General features: G+C 33.6%; 1 protein-coding gene across 1 annotated transcript in view; it reads right to left on the minus strand.

Annotated features, from left to right (window-relative positions):
• The window catches only part of LOC118194031 (dual specificity protein phosphatase 7-like), a 210,483-nt gene extending 192,877 nt beyond the window's left edge, over positions 1-17,606 (minus strand). Inside the window, exon 1 of the mRNA XM_035365215.2 lies at positions 16,595-17,606. Coding sequence (XP_035221106.1) covers positions 16,595-16,991 — 397 coding nt within the window. The 5' untranslated portion in view covers positions 16,992-17,606. The remainder of the gene's footprint in view (positions 1-16,594) is intronic.
• Positions 17,607-18,022: the final 416 nt, after the last annotated feature.

The following is an 18,022-nucleotide window of genomic DNA, read 5'->3' on the forward strand; positions in this document are numbered from 1 at the left end:
TGCTTATGCTTTACGTTCACTACAAGCCTCAACTTCTTAGAGTTTAAACCTGTTCATTCTAACTTGTCATACGGCCATTCACGGTTGTAGAAAAAATTTAGGGCGCTATCACGCCACTCACCCGAAGGCGAAAATAAGAGTCTGAGAGATCAGGCAATCAGAGCTTTAAGGTGGCAAGTCAAGGTGGCGTACACTAACATAATAAAATTTCAAATGAATTTTTAAGTCATGAAAATCATCCGAGTCCTGACTGAAGAACATAAAACTGCTTCGTGAGAGATTCGAGATAATATCTAATTCTTGAGAATTCAGGGTATGAGTACTACGTGACCGGTACTAGCCAATACGGTTGGATCCACAGTGGTAGGCATGGTGAGTTCAATTATTTACACTTTGTACAAATAACACTAAAAGTCTTTGCCTGTCCAGGCACTAAGTCCATATTCTTAGCAGTAAACACAAACACAAATTCACAAACATGAAATAAATCTTGGTTAAATACTTGGATAAATACTAGGATTAAATGCTTGATTAAATACTTCAATAAAATGAGATAAGTTGGATAAAACTATATACATATTTACAGTTACCACTTTACATTGTGGTGAATTGACCTAGGTCGTTTCACGACGCTTTTCACAGTGGGATCATAGTTCCTAAGTTCTCTCAAAGTATTGACTGGCGAATTCTCCATTTTCTCAAAAAAGATGTGAGCATCCATTAGGATCTGCTCCGGTATTGGTTTTTAAATCTTCATAAATGATCGTATTTCTAACATACCAAGACGCATTAACCATCGCTCTTAGTATTTTATTTTGCAGGAGGTTAACTTTCCTTCGTTCAATCTTTAACGCCGTGGCCCAGGCCGGGGCTACATAAAGCAAAATTGGTCTAATAAGTGCTAAATAGAGAGTACGTTTAATTTTTAAGCCAAGTTTAGATTTCCGTCCTATGAGATTATAGAGAGACATGTAAGCTCTATTTGCTTTGGTAACTTGGTTAATTACATGGTCTTTAAAGCTAAGTCGTTCATCAAGAATCACTCCGAGATATTTAGCGGACCAAGAGACTGGGATGATATCATTTCCAATTTTTATGTCTTTATTTGTTCTCTCATTTTTCCTGTAACGACGAAAGTGAACAATACTGCATTTTGAGGAATTAATTTTTACCTTCCAGAGCTGACACCAGGCGGCGACAACGTTCACGTAGAGTTGGAGGTTGTTTAGAGCTAACTGCGGGTTTCTTGATTGTGTCATCTGCATATTTTAGTGTTTTAGGCCCCAATGTATTAGGTAAGTCATTTATGAAAATATTAAAAAGCTTTGGTGCTATAACTGAGCCTTGCGGGACCCCACTTTGTATTACTTTCTTCTGTGACAGAGTATCTCCAACCCGAATTTCAAAAGTTCTTCTCTTCAGTTATGAAATCATGAGCTTCACAAAACTGATGGGGGACATGCAATTATTGATTTTATAGATCAGGCCATCGTGCAGACTCTGTCGAACGCTTTCTCCAGGTCTAGGAAACACGCTGCAACTCCTGTCTTGTGGAATAAAGCTCTGGAAATAAATTCTACAACATTAAGTACTTGGTGGGTCGTGCTGTGGTGCTTTCTGAAGCCGAACTGCGCTGGGTCGATCAGATCAAGGCGTTATAAGTGACTTGTGATTCTTGAGTTAAGAGCTCTTTCGAATACGCCGGTAAAAGGCTGATGGGACGATAGCTGGTTGCTTCCGATGGGTTTTTCCCCGGTTTAAAGATCTTAATAATTATAGAGTGTTTCCACTGAGAGGGGAAGTAGCAGTTTCTTATGGCTCTTCCTTCTGGAACTGCGTTCCATGATTTTGTTCAAGTTGTACTGGGCGTGTCGGAAAAACTTCCAGGATCCTTATTTGTCCGTAATTTTTAGAAGCGCCTCTTGATTGGCGAGAGCACTTTGATTAGAAACTGGATATGATGAAGACAGCCTGGGAAAAAGTCCGTGAGAACTTTTCGATTCCAACTGGGGTCTCAAACCGGGTGGTCTGAGACACTGAACATATAAATTGATGAAAGGTAACGGAACAATGTCTCCCATTCGAACAACTATAAGAGGAACAAAAAGCTGAGATTGTTTTGTGACTGCTGGTCACTTCCTCTTTCCGAGAATTCGCTAAAAAATACTCTGTCCGTGGGAACTTCGTGGTGGTCTTTTTCTGAGAACTTCGTGATGGTCGATAAAATAGCTTATGACGTTACAAGAGTTAGAACTTCAGTAATGGACCTTTCATAAAGTGTTAGAAGACGATTTACTTATAATTGTGGGGTAAATACCTTTTTGCAAAATGTTGTTAAGAAATACAGATAAAATGGCTTTTTAAATGATTAAATTTCACATTGCAGTAATAAATGCGAATTTATAATACTGAAGGTAAAATAAAGATGTTATTCATTGTCGACTGGCAACAACGTACTTTAATAAATAAAACTGAGAACAATAACACATAAGAGAGGATGTTAAAAAAAATTCAAAATACATGCCATGTGAGAAGTAGCATAGGACAGTTCAACAGCAACTTCAAATTCGCCAAGTACTTACTACCTTGGGAGGACTCGCATTCGCGATTGCTACCTTTCCATAGCAATCGCATCACCACAATAAATAAAAACATGATCACTTACATATGCATTTCGGACCGAGGTAACCAGACAGAGGAGCAATAAACTGCCGGTTTATAACCTTGTGTATGTCACCAAGTTATAGGCCATCCCTTCAGACGCGCACCCATCTTAGCTCCCAAACTATAATATAACGGCAGGGGCTTGAAGCTATGTGTGGTCACACATTACTAAACTCATCTTCCCTCCATCCAACATACCCATACGTGATAGAAGAGAATAATTTTTATCTCTGTCATTCTTTCAAACTGGGTATGAGACTTTACTTTTAGGTACTACGTTTAATCCATTGCTCCGTCCTCTTTTTACGAGCTGAGGCTAAAACCCAGAATCATTACTTTTATGTGCAAAAGAGCTAGAAGTAGTGTATAGAAGTGCATGGTGTAATTTACTTAATATAGATAATGTCTAATTGTGCCAAATTTATTAAATAATTAAACCGTGCATATGTAGTATAGATCACACAAATATACAGCGCTAATACCCGAGGTAAGCCTTTGCACATATAAACTTACATATTACTTTACATTTTGCTTTACTTAACTAGTCGAAGAAAAATTCTGAATTTTGGGAGCTGTGATGCTAACTTTCATAGGAAAACGAATATTTTTTATTTTTTATGGATTTAAAGAATCCCAGCAATGTGCAATATGCATGTGTGAGAGAGATTAAAATGCAACCAATTCCATAATGCATATTAAGCCAGATATTTCCTTCTTGCAGTTGCACTATTCAGATAAAATGCAAACGAGTACAGAATCAATGGATTCAATTCCAGGAACCAAATGACTACTAAAGTAAATTCTCTATTCCTAGATGCTCAATATGTCCACTCAGGTATAAACATCAGGATCTGGCCCTCGATATTCGCTCTGTTGGAAGTCTTCTGAATTAGCTTTCATACTATGAAAGCCCATGAGGTGAACTAGGCGACAATGGTATAGTAGTTTTCTTAATTACCTTACCTAAGGATTTACCCTTGGGGCTTTTCCCTTCAGGTGGTCTTTTATATGATCTTCGTGTTGAGAACGCCCACTGATAAACGAGAACGAGCTGATGCCAATACTTGCTTCATCCAACATAAATAATGGTGCCAGACATTTTGCAGAATCAGGTTACGCATTGCGTAGCTTGAATGTGTTTAAGAAACGTAATAAATTAAAAAAACGGAAATATTAAACGCATAAAAAATAAATTTGATTAATGTAATGAATTTACTTCGAAGATGTCACTCCTCATCACTGAGTAAAGTTTTGTTTAAAGCAATTCTCAACTTTAAACAACCCAATCTTATCTTGTTCGGCCGAATTATAGTAGCTACAGTTCAACTAATGCGTGCATTGCAACTTTAGGTAATTCACACAAATATAATTAAACTAAAATATTTATTACTAAGTCTTGTAAAGACTCAACATTAATATGTTATCCCTCCGCTATTTAGAGAGTCTGAGCTAAACCGAGCTAATTAAATTTAACAACATAGAAATACAATCATCATATAATCTTTCGCTCTAGTTCGGCTTATTCTAATTTAGCATTAACTCCAAACAAATGAATAAATCCCTCACTAAATTGCATTAACACGGCAGGAAATGCTACGACAATGACTAATTGATTCCCTGTATAAACAAATACTCAACCTTGCCAATCCAAGCTCTCTGATAACTAGACACATGCACTGTTTTAAACTTATTCCAATTTCCATTCTGGTAAAGACATTCAGAAAAACAGAGGATACAGAAATTTCTTAACATAAAACACAATTATTTTCTATTGATATTAATTAAATTAATTTTAAAATTCGACTTATTTAACAAATATTTTCTTTGCAAAAAGTTGCGAATACACTAAGTAACAAGCTATTTTAATTTCTTTGTAATAAAAATTAAATATAGATACAATCAAAGAAGCGTAATAATAATATAATGCAATACTATTAGTATTACACTAGTATAAACAATGTTTTAATACTTAGTCAATGGAACGGACGAGCTTGAGGAAAGTTGTTAGCATATCAATATTAGAATAACGATTTATTAATGCAAGTTTACATCACTCCCCTAAAATAATTTGTAGGTCATTTCTTAGTTTTCAAAATATGTCACAACAGCAGTAAAAAGTCGTTGGACTAACCATGATGCTGGGAATGATATCTGAATGCAAAGTGTAATACAATTTTTTATGCAATACTTCGAAGCTGTTTGAAAAATAATTATTTATAATCTAACAATATTTTCGTAAAATTATTATCGGCTATGCCTTTGAAACTTAGAAGTTCTCTTGCTTCCTAACCCAGATGTCTCAATTTAACCTTTTCTAGTTCAACACTTACAGTTTTATTACCATTTTAGCCTAAGCCAGAAATATTCCTTAAGTGTTATCCGCAACTCGGTCTTCATATCCCACACCCCTCGTATTATCATAAAGGAGGCAGCGAAGATAACTTTTCAACCGCCTTTTTTTTTATACTAATATAATCAGTAAATTTATATTAGATTATCTTCGTACTTGGTCTCTATCAGGGACCAAATTTTAGTACTCTCCCACTCTTCTCCCTTCCCCCCTCTTTCTTGTTAGCTTTTTATGCTACAACAGTTAGGATACGGAATACGAATTCTTTTAAAAATGTCTTCGAAAATATGATGGCCAAAAGGCCTCAAAAGCCTTTATTTACGGTGACAGATCTTTAGACTGAAGTATGCTCGTAAAAATGGAAATAACCAGTGAGTCTGTCGGTGTACCAGTTGTAAAGGAAATATTCTTTCGAATATTTCCTTTACAACTTTTCTAAGTATTGACTGTATTTTCTTTCATTTCTAAAGGAATGAAAAATAAATAAATAAATAAACAGACTGTTTTATACATGCCATGACACAATGTTTATAGATTGAGTTCAGCTGGAAATAAATTAAGTGACTAGTTCTCTCTAAGGCTTAACTCAGAATAAAATGCCAAAGCTGAGTTGAAAAATGGGCTGAATCGGTTTTAAAGCCACACATTCCTAACGCTCCTGTGATAGTTCAACTGTTCACAAGGAAAATGGTATTGCCTAGTTTTAGATGTGTCTTCATGGATCTTTAATTCACACGTATAACACATGTACCCTCTTTAAAATATAAACGTATAAAATCCTAGAAAAAGGTACATTGAAGACAAATCCTTGCTCATAATGAATAGATCCAGAAATATACGCAATACCTTATGCAGTATTTCTAAGATGTAATTTCGAAGCAGAAGTCAGGGTCAGGATTTGGACACTTAATTTAGACTTTCTTGGCTAAGGAATGCATATTCTACAATTAGCCTTCTCAATACATTCAAGCCTTCTTAATGCTGTTTTTCACCATTCAAGGAAAACGGTAGTCGAATAATTAATATGCAAGCAGTGAAAAAAGCAGCCACATGTCATGCCATTTCAGACAGCATAATCACTGTATTCTTGTGTATCTAAATCCAAGCCATTTCTTTAATAAGGGAAAAGAACCTCCTGGATATGGGCTGAATGTACATAAAAAAATGCCCAAACACAACACAACATTCAAGCTACGCAATGCGTACCCAATTTATTGCCATGAAACCTGATTCTGCAAAATGCTATTATTTATGTTGGATGAAGCAAGTATTGGCATCAGCTCGTTCTCGTGTTCAGTTACATGAAATTTAATATTTTATATGCCGGGAATAATGAAATCTAATATTTTATACGTCATGAATAAATTAATTTGCTTTAATTAAGATACGAGTATATCCAACAAATGCAAATAACAGACATTTTTAACAGCATTATTTCGTTTTTAGTGCAATATCATATAAGTTTTTATTATGTTTGGAACCTTGTAAGATTGAATGTATTTAGTTTTACCAAGGTGCCTATAGATTACCAAATTATATCAAATTATCCAAAGTATACATACAAGCTACAGTACATCTACGACGACATTTCTCTCCAATAGCGTACAATAAATTAACCCCCGTGTATCCCCTCATTTCATTATTTCTACAAAGTGACTTTGCTAGAAATTGCAACTTTTGAAAGCTCTTACGTTAAAATATTCTCTAGAAACTAGACACGCAGAGATTAGAACGGGGAAGGTAAGAGCTTCCACTTGGCCAAAATCTTCCACCTCAAATCTTGTCAATGTCACTGCTCAGAGCAGTTTTAATCCGAGATTTGAGAAACTCGAAGGAAAATGTTTCGAGTTTACTTCCTCTTAAGGCCATTTTAAGGAAATGCGAATTTACGCTGTGGAACAATGTCGAGCTCCGAGTCAAAGATGTCCCTTCAACTTTAATTTTACAAGAGAGCTCATAAGCGTAAGCATATACCCTGTTGGAAATGCCAAGTCCAACCGTTTTTCATTTTGTATTTTCAGTTACATGAAATTTAATATTTTATATGCCGGGAATAATGAAATCTAATATTTTATACGTCATGAATAAATGAATGTCCAACAAATGCCAATAATAGAAATTACACTGCAGCCAGAAACAACCTTATTACGTTATGGAATGCCCTATTTGTCTTGAAAGACGCAAGGCAGTTCATAGCCTTAAAAATACCTTTATGTTAAAATAAGAGACAGAAAAATGTAGAAAAAACATCATAACATACAAATTATTCACATATGCTTCACAGCAAAATATTCGTAATTCATGTGCTCTAAAATTATGTGAAAACTGGTGCAGCAGGATTAATTTCCATACCCCTTTCGTATACTCCGTTGATACATCATAAAACATCAATTTTATAACAGCGTTGATTATCGTAAAAAAAATATTTCAAATTCCCTTTTATTTACTAACACTGCAATTTTTTTTTTTTTTTTTTTTTTTTTTTTTTCAATTTTCACTGCTTGCATAATGATGATTTAGAGAGAAAATTCTCATTTAAAAAGTTCTCCGAAAAGATTCGACTTTTGAAAGCTCCTGAAAAAGGAATTCGGATTATTTAAATTACAGCAAAGCACTCACGAAGTAACTTTTAACAGAAGTTGTCTTTCAATTACACATGAAAAACCCTGCGAAAACTTTCATGCTGTCTACCCATTATCCGGGATTTGAGACTGGAACGAACCAGCAGTGGTCAGCGGTTTTATCGTTCGGCTGAACAAACAGCCTACTTGTATGTTAACGGATCTCCTCTGGCTACTTAACTTCAGATGTTAATTGGTTAAACTTCCACTACTATGGGTGAATTACCGATTAAGTATTTATTGATGTCTAATGACGTATCAGTTTAAAAAAAAATTAAAGTTTCTACGACTAAAACCACTCCCTAACCTGATCAAAGATCATCAAATACGTGGCAAGAATATCCAATTCCTCTAGCAGACTAAAATAATTTATGTATTGATAATAGTTTCAATCCTTACGATAACAGCAAAACTTTTTATGGAAAACAGTAGTTAATTTCGAAGAAAATTAATTTTATGCTTTAATAGCGAGGTGTTATTTATCACATAGGCTTGATACGGAATTTATGATACAGTACTCTTTAAAAATAATTCATCATATTTTTAATTTATACTATTGTTTCCCTTTCCTATGTGCGTTCCTAGTAACATACACCATATCAATGTTAAAGTGGCGTCGAAGCAATTCATTCCTGTTTTTGACGCTTGAAGTCGAGAGGTTAGTTCATGTATGAGTAAGTTTTCTATTTTAACTTTCTACATATCATTCATGATTATCTTTAGATTAAAATGTTTCAATAACTTAAGTCTACAAAATTTGGATGTCTACAAAATAAAATTATTAAATTTACAAACATGATTAAAAGAAACTAAGATGCTGTTGATGGTATTATAGCAAAGGAAGGTGACAGAAAAGTACGGCAAACAGTTTGTTTACTTCATGAATTTCAAACCCTTTCAAAAAAGGAAATAATTAATCAAAATAGGAAATCAAGTAGGAAGAGACATAAATGAATGAACATTTTAATAGGCAGTGAGTAAATTACTACGCATAATTATCCTGTAAGGTTTTTGTAATTCTCCACTTTGCACACATGGATTTTGTTCCCCGTATTTAAAAATAATTTTCTGAAATACTAAATGAAAATAAGTTTAAGCTGATTTTTTCCCCCTCCACACTATTTATTTTTCCTACAGTATTATTACGTCTCTGAACGGGATAAATCTAATATAAAGACTGATAAGCAGTATGACAGAAGAAAATCATCTGCATCATGGATTGTCGTCTTAAACAAAAATCTCTCTATTACATGCCTCATCAGATACAACAAAGAAAAACGTTAGCAATATGGACTTCAATATATAAAAAATCATCAGCAATATATTCAAAAACATAATTTTTGAATAAAATGCAATTAAAAATTTATTGAACTATGTTCGTTTATTTAAATTGCTAGTCATATGATTCAGAATATTGAAGTGGCTACGAAAACAGCAAAATGGCATACTGGTGGGAAATATTAAGTAATTTGATCAATTTTATCACTTTACATTGCTGTTTTGCTTCTGTGCATAAACATCTCGGCATCAGTAAACAGCTTCTCCCCCTCGCATACAAACTAGTCCCTCAAAAAAAAAAAAAAAAAAAAAAAAGACATATTTCTGTTACTCACAACATTTATACCGAATACGTAAAGAATCACAGTTTTTAAAAATAAATAAGTCATTTTACATCTATCCTTTATATATCTAAAACATCTACTGTACTAGATTATAAATAATGACAATTCTTTAAAAATAAATAAATCGTTTTACAACTATCATTTATATACTTAAACATCTACTGTACTAGATTTTAAATAAAAAATAACAATATTTTACAAGTAAATTAAACCTTTGACACTTGTGATCCTAGATATCTATTCTAATATACTATCATTAAACAAAGAAACACGATGTTTAAAAATAAATTAATCCTTCTAAATTTAACATTTAAATACCTAGCTTATACGTATAAATAATAATAATACCAAATAAAATGTTACAAGGTTTCAAAACTATTCGACATCTACTATCTAAACCATACCTTCTAATACACTGGCACAAAAATAACGAATCAGAGTTTTAAAAAATAAATAAACGAAAACAACAAATTGATAACATCCGACAGTGGAAAGCAAATCCTAAAGCAATTTTCAAAATATTAGGAACGTAAAAAATTCAACGCAACACTCAACCATTACGCCATCACCATGGGAAGAATAGTTCTAGAAAAAGGGAAAGGAGAAACAATTATTTTAATTTTAGATGAAACACAAACTGAAATCCTCTGCCAGCTGCATAATGATACATTATTAATAAAGGTTTGCATAGGTTATTTCGCAAACGTTAAGTCTCTCGACTTTTTATCAGTAACAAAAGAACACTAAAAGCTTTTGAAAGAACAAAGCATCCGTTATGAGCTTATTTGGCTTCACTTTCGTTGTCATCCTGTCGTTAATTATGATTCGGATGTTCTCGCATATCCTGACCCATGTCCTGACTAGAAGCAATAAAAGAGGCGGAAAGTGGGCGGCGTATTAACCAACTTCATAATACGATGTTGAATAAAAGAAATATCTAGACACCATCTCAGGATAAGGTTTTGTATCCTCTTTCATTCGTTAAAATGTTTTTAATACTTAGTAATTCTGATCGCAGCGTCAAACTCAGATGAAATCGATTATTCAAAAAAGTAAAAATTTCATTATAATAAATTAGATTTTAAAAACTGGTTTAATATATTGAAACGATTCCAATGTTAAAAATGTTTGAAGCCTTTTATCTCACCTTAGTCAGTTTCAACATGCTCCATCTGTCGTCCAACAAACTTCGAAACAGTTTTCGATCTCCTACCACTGGATCATGCTTGGAGTTACCGTTAGCATGGCCGCTGTAGTTATCGAACGCAGGATTTTAAGATTCCGAATTTCCGAAAATGCACAATATTGTTCGCACTCCATATCAGCATAAAGAAAGTTACAGCTGTTTGACAGACCAGGGTACTGGACCAGCTATCCAATCCAACCACTGCAATGGTAATCCAGTGTTTAAAAACAACAATATAGAATGATGATTCGACATTGTTGGTATGAGATCGAATGAAGATTTGAGGTCAGCCATCCAACATATGGAACACAAACTAAAACCAACTAAAGTTAAAACGAAAAAAAAAAAAAAAGACATTTTTTAGGATTTAAAACTCGAATCACTTCGATATTCTCAACAGGTTTTTAGTAATACGTTTCTATAATCCTCGCATTCTTATTCAATGACCCTCTATTTTACTTCCATTACTGAATGAAAATGCCATAGACATCATATCCAATTACAAGCATATTCAAAGTCCTTCTGAAACATTAAATACGTCACTAAAAAAAATTCTTTTCAGTATTTGAACCAACTTTTGTAACGCTTTGTACAAACGCAATTAATATACTTCGGAAAAAAAAATTGGAATCTGAAGACTTCAGATTACGATCTAACATCTCGAAGAAGACTTGAATGATTAAAAAGATTTTAAAATGGTAAAAAAATAAAATTTTAATTCTAAGATTAAAAATAATATCAGATAAGTTAAAAATAATCTAAGATAAAATTAATATTAGATATTGGGATAAAAATAATATTCTAAGATAAAATAATTCATAAAGTGAAATCTGCATTGTTTGAATATAATTAAAACTCAAAAATAATTTCAATAAAAAACTTCGGTATTTCTCTGTGCGTTTATACTTTGAATTCAAAATGGTACACACAGAAAAGTATCAAAATATTACGAAAACATATACCCTTTCAATAAAATTTAAAATAATATATTTACGTAGAAGACAGCTTAAATTGCATAAATGAGTAATAAAATTTAAAAACAAAGAAACTCGAAGAAATGTTACATATATGTTACTTCAAAATTTCATCCCCACCATTTGATTCCATTTTGGATGCAAATGACAGTGTACTCAAAAAGTAAGAGTTAGAAACTTCGCAAGCGGTATACCATAGGGCAGGGGTTCTCAACCGGTGGTACGCAAGAGCAAAATAGGTGGTGCGCAAAGAAACAAAGTATTTTTAACTATTAAATTCAAAAATTAAAACGCCAACATCCTGATGGAAGTTTTTCTATAACACTCGTAAATTTATGCGATCTGAGCTTTGTTCAAGAGTGGCGGTGGTGGTAGTGGTACTTTGTAGTGGTGGTACTAAAGTTTTTCAATTTTTGTTTGGATGGTACGCGTTATTCAAAAGGTTGAGAACCGCTGTTATAGGGTATTAGAAGAAAATAACACTTGCTGTAATGCATTACACGTCTGCTAAAAAAATAAGCAACAAAGGCAAAACACGGAATAAAACAAAAACTATTTAATGGATATGCGTGAAACTGATCCAAGAGGTTGGTGTGACATTATTAGACCGCACAGCAAGCAATAAAGTATAGGCATACAAAAACACATTATTACTACCATCATATCGCAAAAGACTAAATGGGTCGAAAGAATTTGCAATTGGGTACGATAGCCTCTATTTGCAATTTGCTATAGCAATAGGATATGAGCCAATTTGCCATAGCAATTGGTATGATGCATTTCAATGCTTGACAACGGCAAAGCAAGCTGTCAACAGTGTATTGATCGCTTGTTGTGGCGGCAGCGCCCATATGTGTAGCCATACATGTCGGAGCTCGTGAAGACTGACTGGCGGCCCACTGCGACCTGCTATCCGTCGCCCCAACATGTCCCACACATGCTCTATGGGATTCAGGTCCGGTGATCTAGCAGGCCACAGCAGACGCTCAGTGGTTTCACTCTCCAGATGACTCCGCACCAGTCGAGCTCTATGCGAGCGGGCGTTATCGTCCATAAATATTAATGTGTTGAATTTCGTCGTGATATCGGATTGGCTATGACGGAACCACCAGGAATTACGTAGAGGTCGGTGCGGCAGTTTCTCGCTATCCTAGCTCATATAAGGAATAAGAGCCCTTGTTAAGGAATAGGATCCCTTGAACATTATCTTTAATACTTTGGTTGAGAGCTAATTTACATAGCTATGAATTTATCTGCAAAGTTTGTGCAAATATGTTATTTTAAACCACTTCATCATTTTATAACAGTTTTAAGTGAACTAACGGCTGCGCTAGGTTTTTTTTTTTTTTTTTTTTTTTTTTTGCCGCCCGGGTAATCTTCTCCTAAATTCTGCCATCCACAGCCTCCCTAAATTCTGAGAACTTTGCCGCCCTTAAGCAGAAACTATGACCGGTGCTTCCGCGCCGGTTACACCGGCTCTGGCGCCGACCTTGAGTGAACTATATGTTATAGGACAGTTGAAACTTTCGAAGCCCAAAAGAAAAGATTGAAAGAAATAAAGCTTCCACTGAAAGACGAAAAGATATTCGTATTTTCATTAGGAAAAGCAAAAAAAAACTACGACTGTATGAATTTCATTATGAATGAAACAATATGATAAGTAATAACGATGCAGGAAAACATATGAGATTTCAGTACAGAGTGCAACTAGAACTCTCTTAAGCGTTCAAGATTCCTTAACTTAAATATTTAACATAAAGATACGAAAAACACTTTGTTGCGGAAACAACTATTTTATACCGAGATACTACATAATATATGAAACCTCTATTTTCCCATTCTCTGGGAATTGCATTTTAAAGCTTTAAACGTGTGAAACGTAACATCGTTTTTCAAGATGATGAAACATCCAAATGAAAAAAAACGGTGGTAAAATTATTTTATAATAGGCATGGCCAAACTGCGACTTTTGTATTTTAACTGTGGCTTTGGCTGTAATAAACAAAAGTTTTATTTGTGAAGCATAATTATAATTCGAAATATAAATCTTGCTTTTAACAATCATTAATTTAATTTTTTATTACATTACGCATATAAAAATTTTAAACAAATTTTAATAGGGCACTTTGCACTTGCACAAAAGGCAAATTAGTTCCATTTCTGCGACTTTTGATCATATATGTACTATTTTAAGAACAGAATGGCTACTAGGACACAGGCACTGATGAAACACTTCGAATCTTAATCACGGGTACTATAATGCCTATAACTGTACCTTTTAAGGAAAATCATAACATGCCTGATACCCAGATTCCCATCGAGCGAATTCCGTAATTGAATTTCTCTGTAAACCGATTCTCACGCGCGTTCCAGAGCAAAGTTACTTTTATTATAGTTACCTTATTTAAAATTAATTTTCGCATCTCGAAATGCAGTTTCTTCGAAACGTGTGCTATTCCATCTCACTTGTTTTATTCTTTCAAGAAGAGTGCGAATATGTTAAAAATAAAGGAAAAGCGTTAGTCATTTTTTTCAAATTATTGAGTAATTCTTCACTCGAAAGTAAACCTTTTAAGATTAGCATTCAAACTGCCGATAAAAAAGTAACTATGTCGTCTTTCGTTTCCAGCTTACCCTTATTAAAAATTAATTAACAATTATAATCAGGAAAAAAGGTTATGAAAACTAGAAGAAAATTCTTATTTTTGCATCTGTTAAAAAGCATTCCGAATAAATATATGCAAAATCTTTAAATTTTTATACCACAGACCAAGATGAACGAGAATTATTTACTCATGTTAATAAATAACTGCTTTAATTAAGAAATAAAAAATCCTTGTTAATTACCTAAAAATTTCTCACTCTTAAAATGATTTTTCTAGTTAAAAAAAAAAAAAAAAAAAAAAAAAAAAAAAAAAAAAACTTAAAAGTATAGTTGCGACTCTTTGGAAAATTTATCTTAAATATTCCTGTAATCTATCACGCAGCTTCTACTAACATTACGTTGGGCCACTTGTTCCAAAACTTCTACATTGAGGAGAGACTGAGAAACCAAATAAATACCTTAAAGGAAGTAAAAATGTTCGTATATTTGTTTTTTGATTATAATTACGAATAATGTTACTTAATATGCAATTATAATTAAGAATAATGTTACTAAACATGTAAGATATTTATTCTTCGCGTAGCATCCCTAAAATAATTAAATTTGAGATAAGTATTAATATTATAGTTTATCGCTTATAAAAGGAAAGCAGTTCTATGACAGAAATTTTCTCCAAAACATTTTCTTCACCTTCACAGGCAGTTACGCAATTACGAACGAACTTCAAACTTTCATTTTTCAGAATTGTACAAGGGAGGGCGGTGGCAGTTAGAAGCTTCTTTTTGCAAGATCAAGTTTCGTTTTTAGAAACGCTAACAAATTCAACAGCAAAATCCCGCTACACCTTCAACATTTCTAACTGTTTTGCTTAAGTAGATAGGTTAAATTTAGAGCTTGACTGGGACGAAAAATTAAAAATCTATTGGGAGACGTTATTAATGTCAATAATATTCGTGTAGTTTTCATTTCTTGCTTCGAAACTAATCTGCATCATTTCCTATTTCGATACCCAAGTAGCAAGTAGGTAAAATTGTGCATTTTCAGTCACTTTCGGCTTCTATATTATGTCAGTGAAATAAAATTCATCGTTACTTGAAAAGAGTTTTTGTTACAATATTTCCAATATGTTTTCATCAGTATGTATATTTTTATATTATGAGTTCCATGCAAGCGCATTGTATTTAATCAACTGTTCAATTCATAAAATTATGTGGGATAGATAGATGAAGCCATGTTACCAGCTCTGAAATACATTAGTGCCGAACTAAAGAAATATGCGTAACATCCGAAAACGTTGAGCGGAAGTTTCTCGGCTGTTTTACGGGTATGCTCAGTTAGAGTGATGAGAAACACAAATCAATACGTCCGTTTTTTTAAAAAAAAGGTACAAGTCAAAGAATCTCTCATATTTTAAGTATCTTTCGGATCCCATTAAGCGCCAATAGAAAAATACAAAACTGCCATTTCGGAAAATAAAAACTTCAACCAAAGTTTCAGCTAATAAGAAATAACCACCAGAAGTTAAAAGTAAACAAGAACTTTCAAACGCAATGTAAACTGCCCCTAAACACTACCTTGCTAAAATTCGGTATAATCATTTTTAAAAAAAATTGCGAAAAATTTTATATTTGACCATTTTCGATCATCCAAGAACTTTTACGCGTTAGGTTACTTCATCTCATTACATAAATTAAAAACATTTCAACTAAAGTTCTGTTTTGAAGAACTTATTTTTACATACTAAGAAACTAATCAAAATCTGAAAGAAGATTTATGCTAAGAATACTAAACAAGAGTGGTAGCTGAATAAATAAGCATCTTTAATCCGAATTTCGCATATCATTCTTTTGTCACAATTTACACTACAAACAGCATTAATTTTTAGTTTCGTTTAACAAAAATCTATAGGCTTGATCAGCCATAAAAGTTAGATATTCTTGCTGAAATTGGCAACAATCAAACGCATTACATTTTGTTTTACGGTTAGTATTTACTGTTGCTTATTATTAGGTCTAAAACCAACATCGATACTTATAAAACTTTATATAGTGACTACGATAAATGATTAAATTTAGATGTGACAAAACCAAGCAAACTTCAGATCTTTATCATAAAGTAATTGCTCGTAAATGAATATGTAGTTTAATAACCATTATACCAAGTTATTAACTGTCTAGTTACTCAACATAAGCTCATTTGTTCTCATTACACTGCATAACAGAATTATAAGCATGAAAAATTCTAACAAATAAAGGTACATCCAGGTTAAAGAAAGTAATCTAAAAATAACATCAGTCTGAAAATTCATACTTGTCATTCAGGATTTTATTATCATAAATAACACAAAATAAAAAGTTTATTATAATTACTCTCACAATTCTATTCATATTAATATTTATCTAGAATAAGGATTATTAGCACAATATTTGAAAGATATACACACATGTTGCAAGAATTAATAGCGGTAAGATTGCAAGAATTTTTATCATGCAAGACCGTAAACTTTAACTGGTAACTATAAGTGAATTTCAGCAAAAACTGTGAACAAAATAAAGTGCTAATCATGCCTTACCTTGTAAACAAACAACTTGGCAGCCATCTTGCCGGAGTCGTCGGAATAACGTGCTTAGAACACATGGTCCAGAGAGCTTTATGGCTTCAGTGTCATAATCGTATAGAACGATCAGGTGAGTCTTCCACTGTTGATTAAACTTCTCCCGATTTTCTGCTCCTCTTATGATACTAGGAATGCTCATTTTCCCATTTGCTAACCGCCTTAACATGATAACAGAAGCAGGGATAGTAACGTTTATAGCACCTTTAACATGACTTTCGTGATAATCTGAAGCGGACCTACAGTCAATGGTCAGGCTACGAGTGTCAGGTGATTTTATATCTTCATAAAGCTTTTCTGGGGTGATATACATATCTGAATTCATTTCTCTGTTCAGGTATTTTAGTGAAGGCATTCCCAAGTTCACATTTGCAAGTTTAATCTACCTACGGTTATCAATTCCCTAATTTCAGTTCATTTTTATGTAATTTATTTAACCAACCGGCCGAAAGTCACTCAAAGGTCTCATCATACTAACGGAAATGGAAATTGCCCAAGACCAAAAGCTGAAAGCCATTATTAAACGCGCGTCAACAGTGACACTTGTTGAAGCGCAGCTCCGCTTCCTACCGCCCGCTAACGCTGGTGAGTTGCAAGTGCCGCTCTCTCTCTCAGATCTGGGATCTTCTCTTTGCTTAGGCGAGAATAAAAGAAAGCGAGAAAGTCAGCGTTCGCAAAAATCGAGAAAGTACCGCCATCTAGTGACGGAAGTCTGAATGAATTCACAGCGGTCGTATAGATAAGTTTCGAAAAAGTGCAAGTAAGATCATTCAGCACTGAAAAAGTTCGAAATATATTAAAACATTGCAAGGAAACCGTTTTGAGTAACTACAGAATTTTTTAGTTGAAATCAGTAAAATTCACTATCGAGTACCCTGACGTGTGCTAAGAATTAAGCGTCTCTATCCGTTCAGCTACGACAGCTAATGTCTGAAAAAACATGCGGTACGGTAAGTATAGAACGCAGAAAATCAGGAAATAGTACTAACTGCCGTTGTTTCACTGAAGCTGCTGGATATGAATGCTAGCGTTGCCGGTAGGGTTGCTAATCACAAATGCACTAGAATTGGCGCGTTTTCGCGATTTCTATTGATAAAATAAAACACGAATTTTGAATTATAAGCTACGAAAGTTCAGGTAAGATTAGCTTGTGTATTGAACAAAATGTAGTAGTTTCTGTTTCCTAAAAACCATTAAATTATCGTTTATTTCTTTTATTTCTGAAAATGAGTGGAATGTTTCCATACTATTCAAAGCAGTTTTCTTGATAATTTTAAAGAGGCAGTTAGATTTTCTACTGCAGTATAGTTCTCGATAGACCTATATTGCTTAGTTAGTAATTTTTAGGATGACCAGAGGCGGCTACAGACAGTGCAACACATGCTC

The sequence above is a fragment of the Stegodyphus dumicola genome, chromosome X1 (genome assembly GCF_044657685.1).
Source record: "Stegodyphus dumicola isolate Sdum_Otavi_A_Nest chromosome X1, ASM4465768v1".
In the NCBI taxonomy this organism is placed as follows: Eukaryota; Metazoa; Arthropoda; class Arachnida; order Araneae; family Eresidae; genus Stegodyphus; species Stegodyphus dumicola.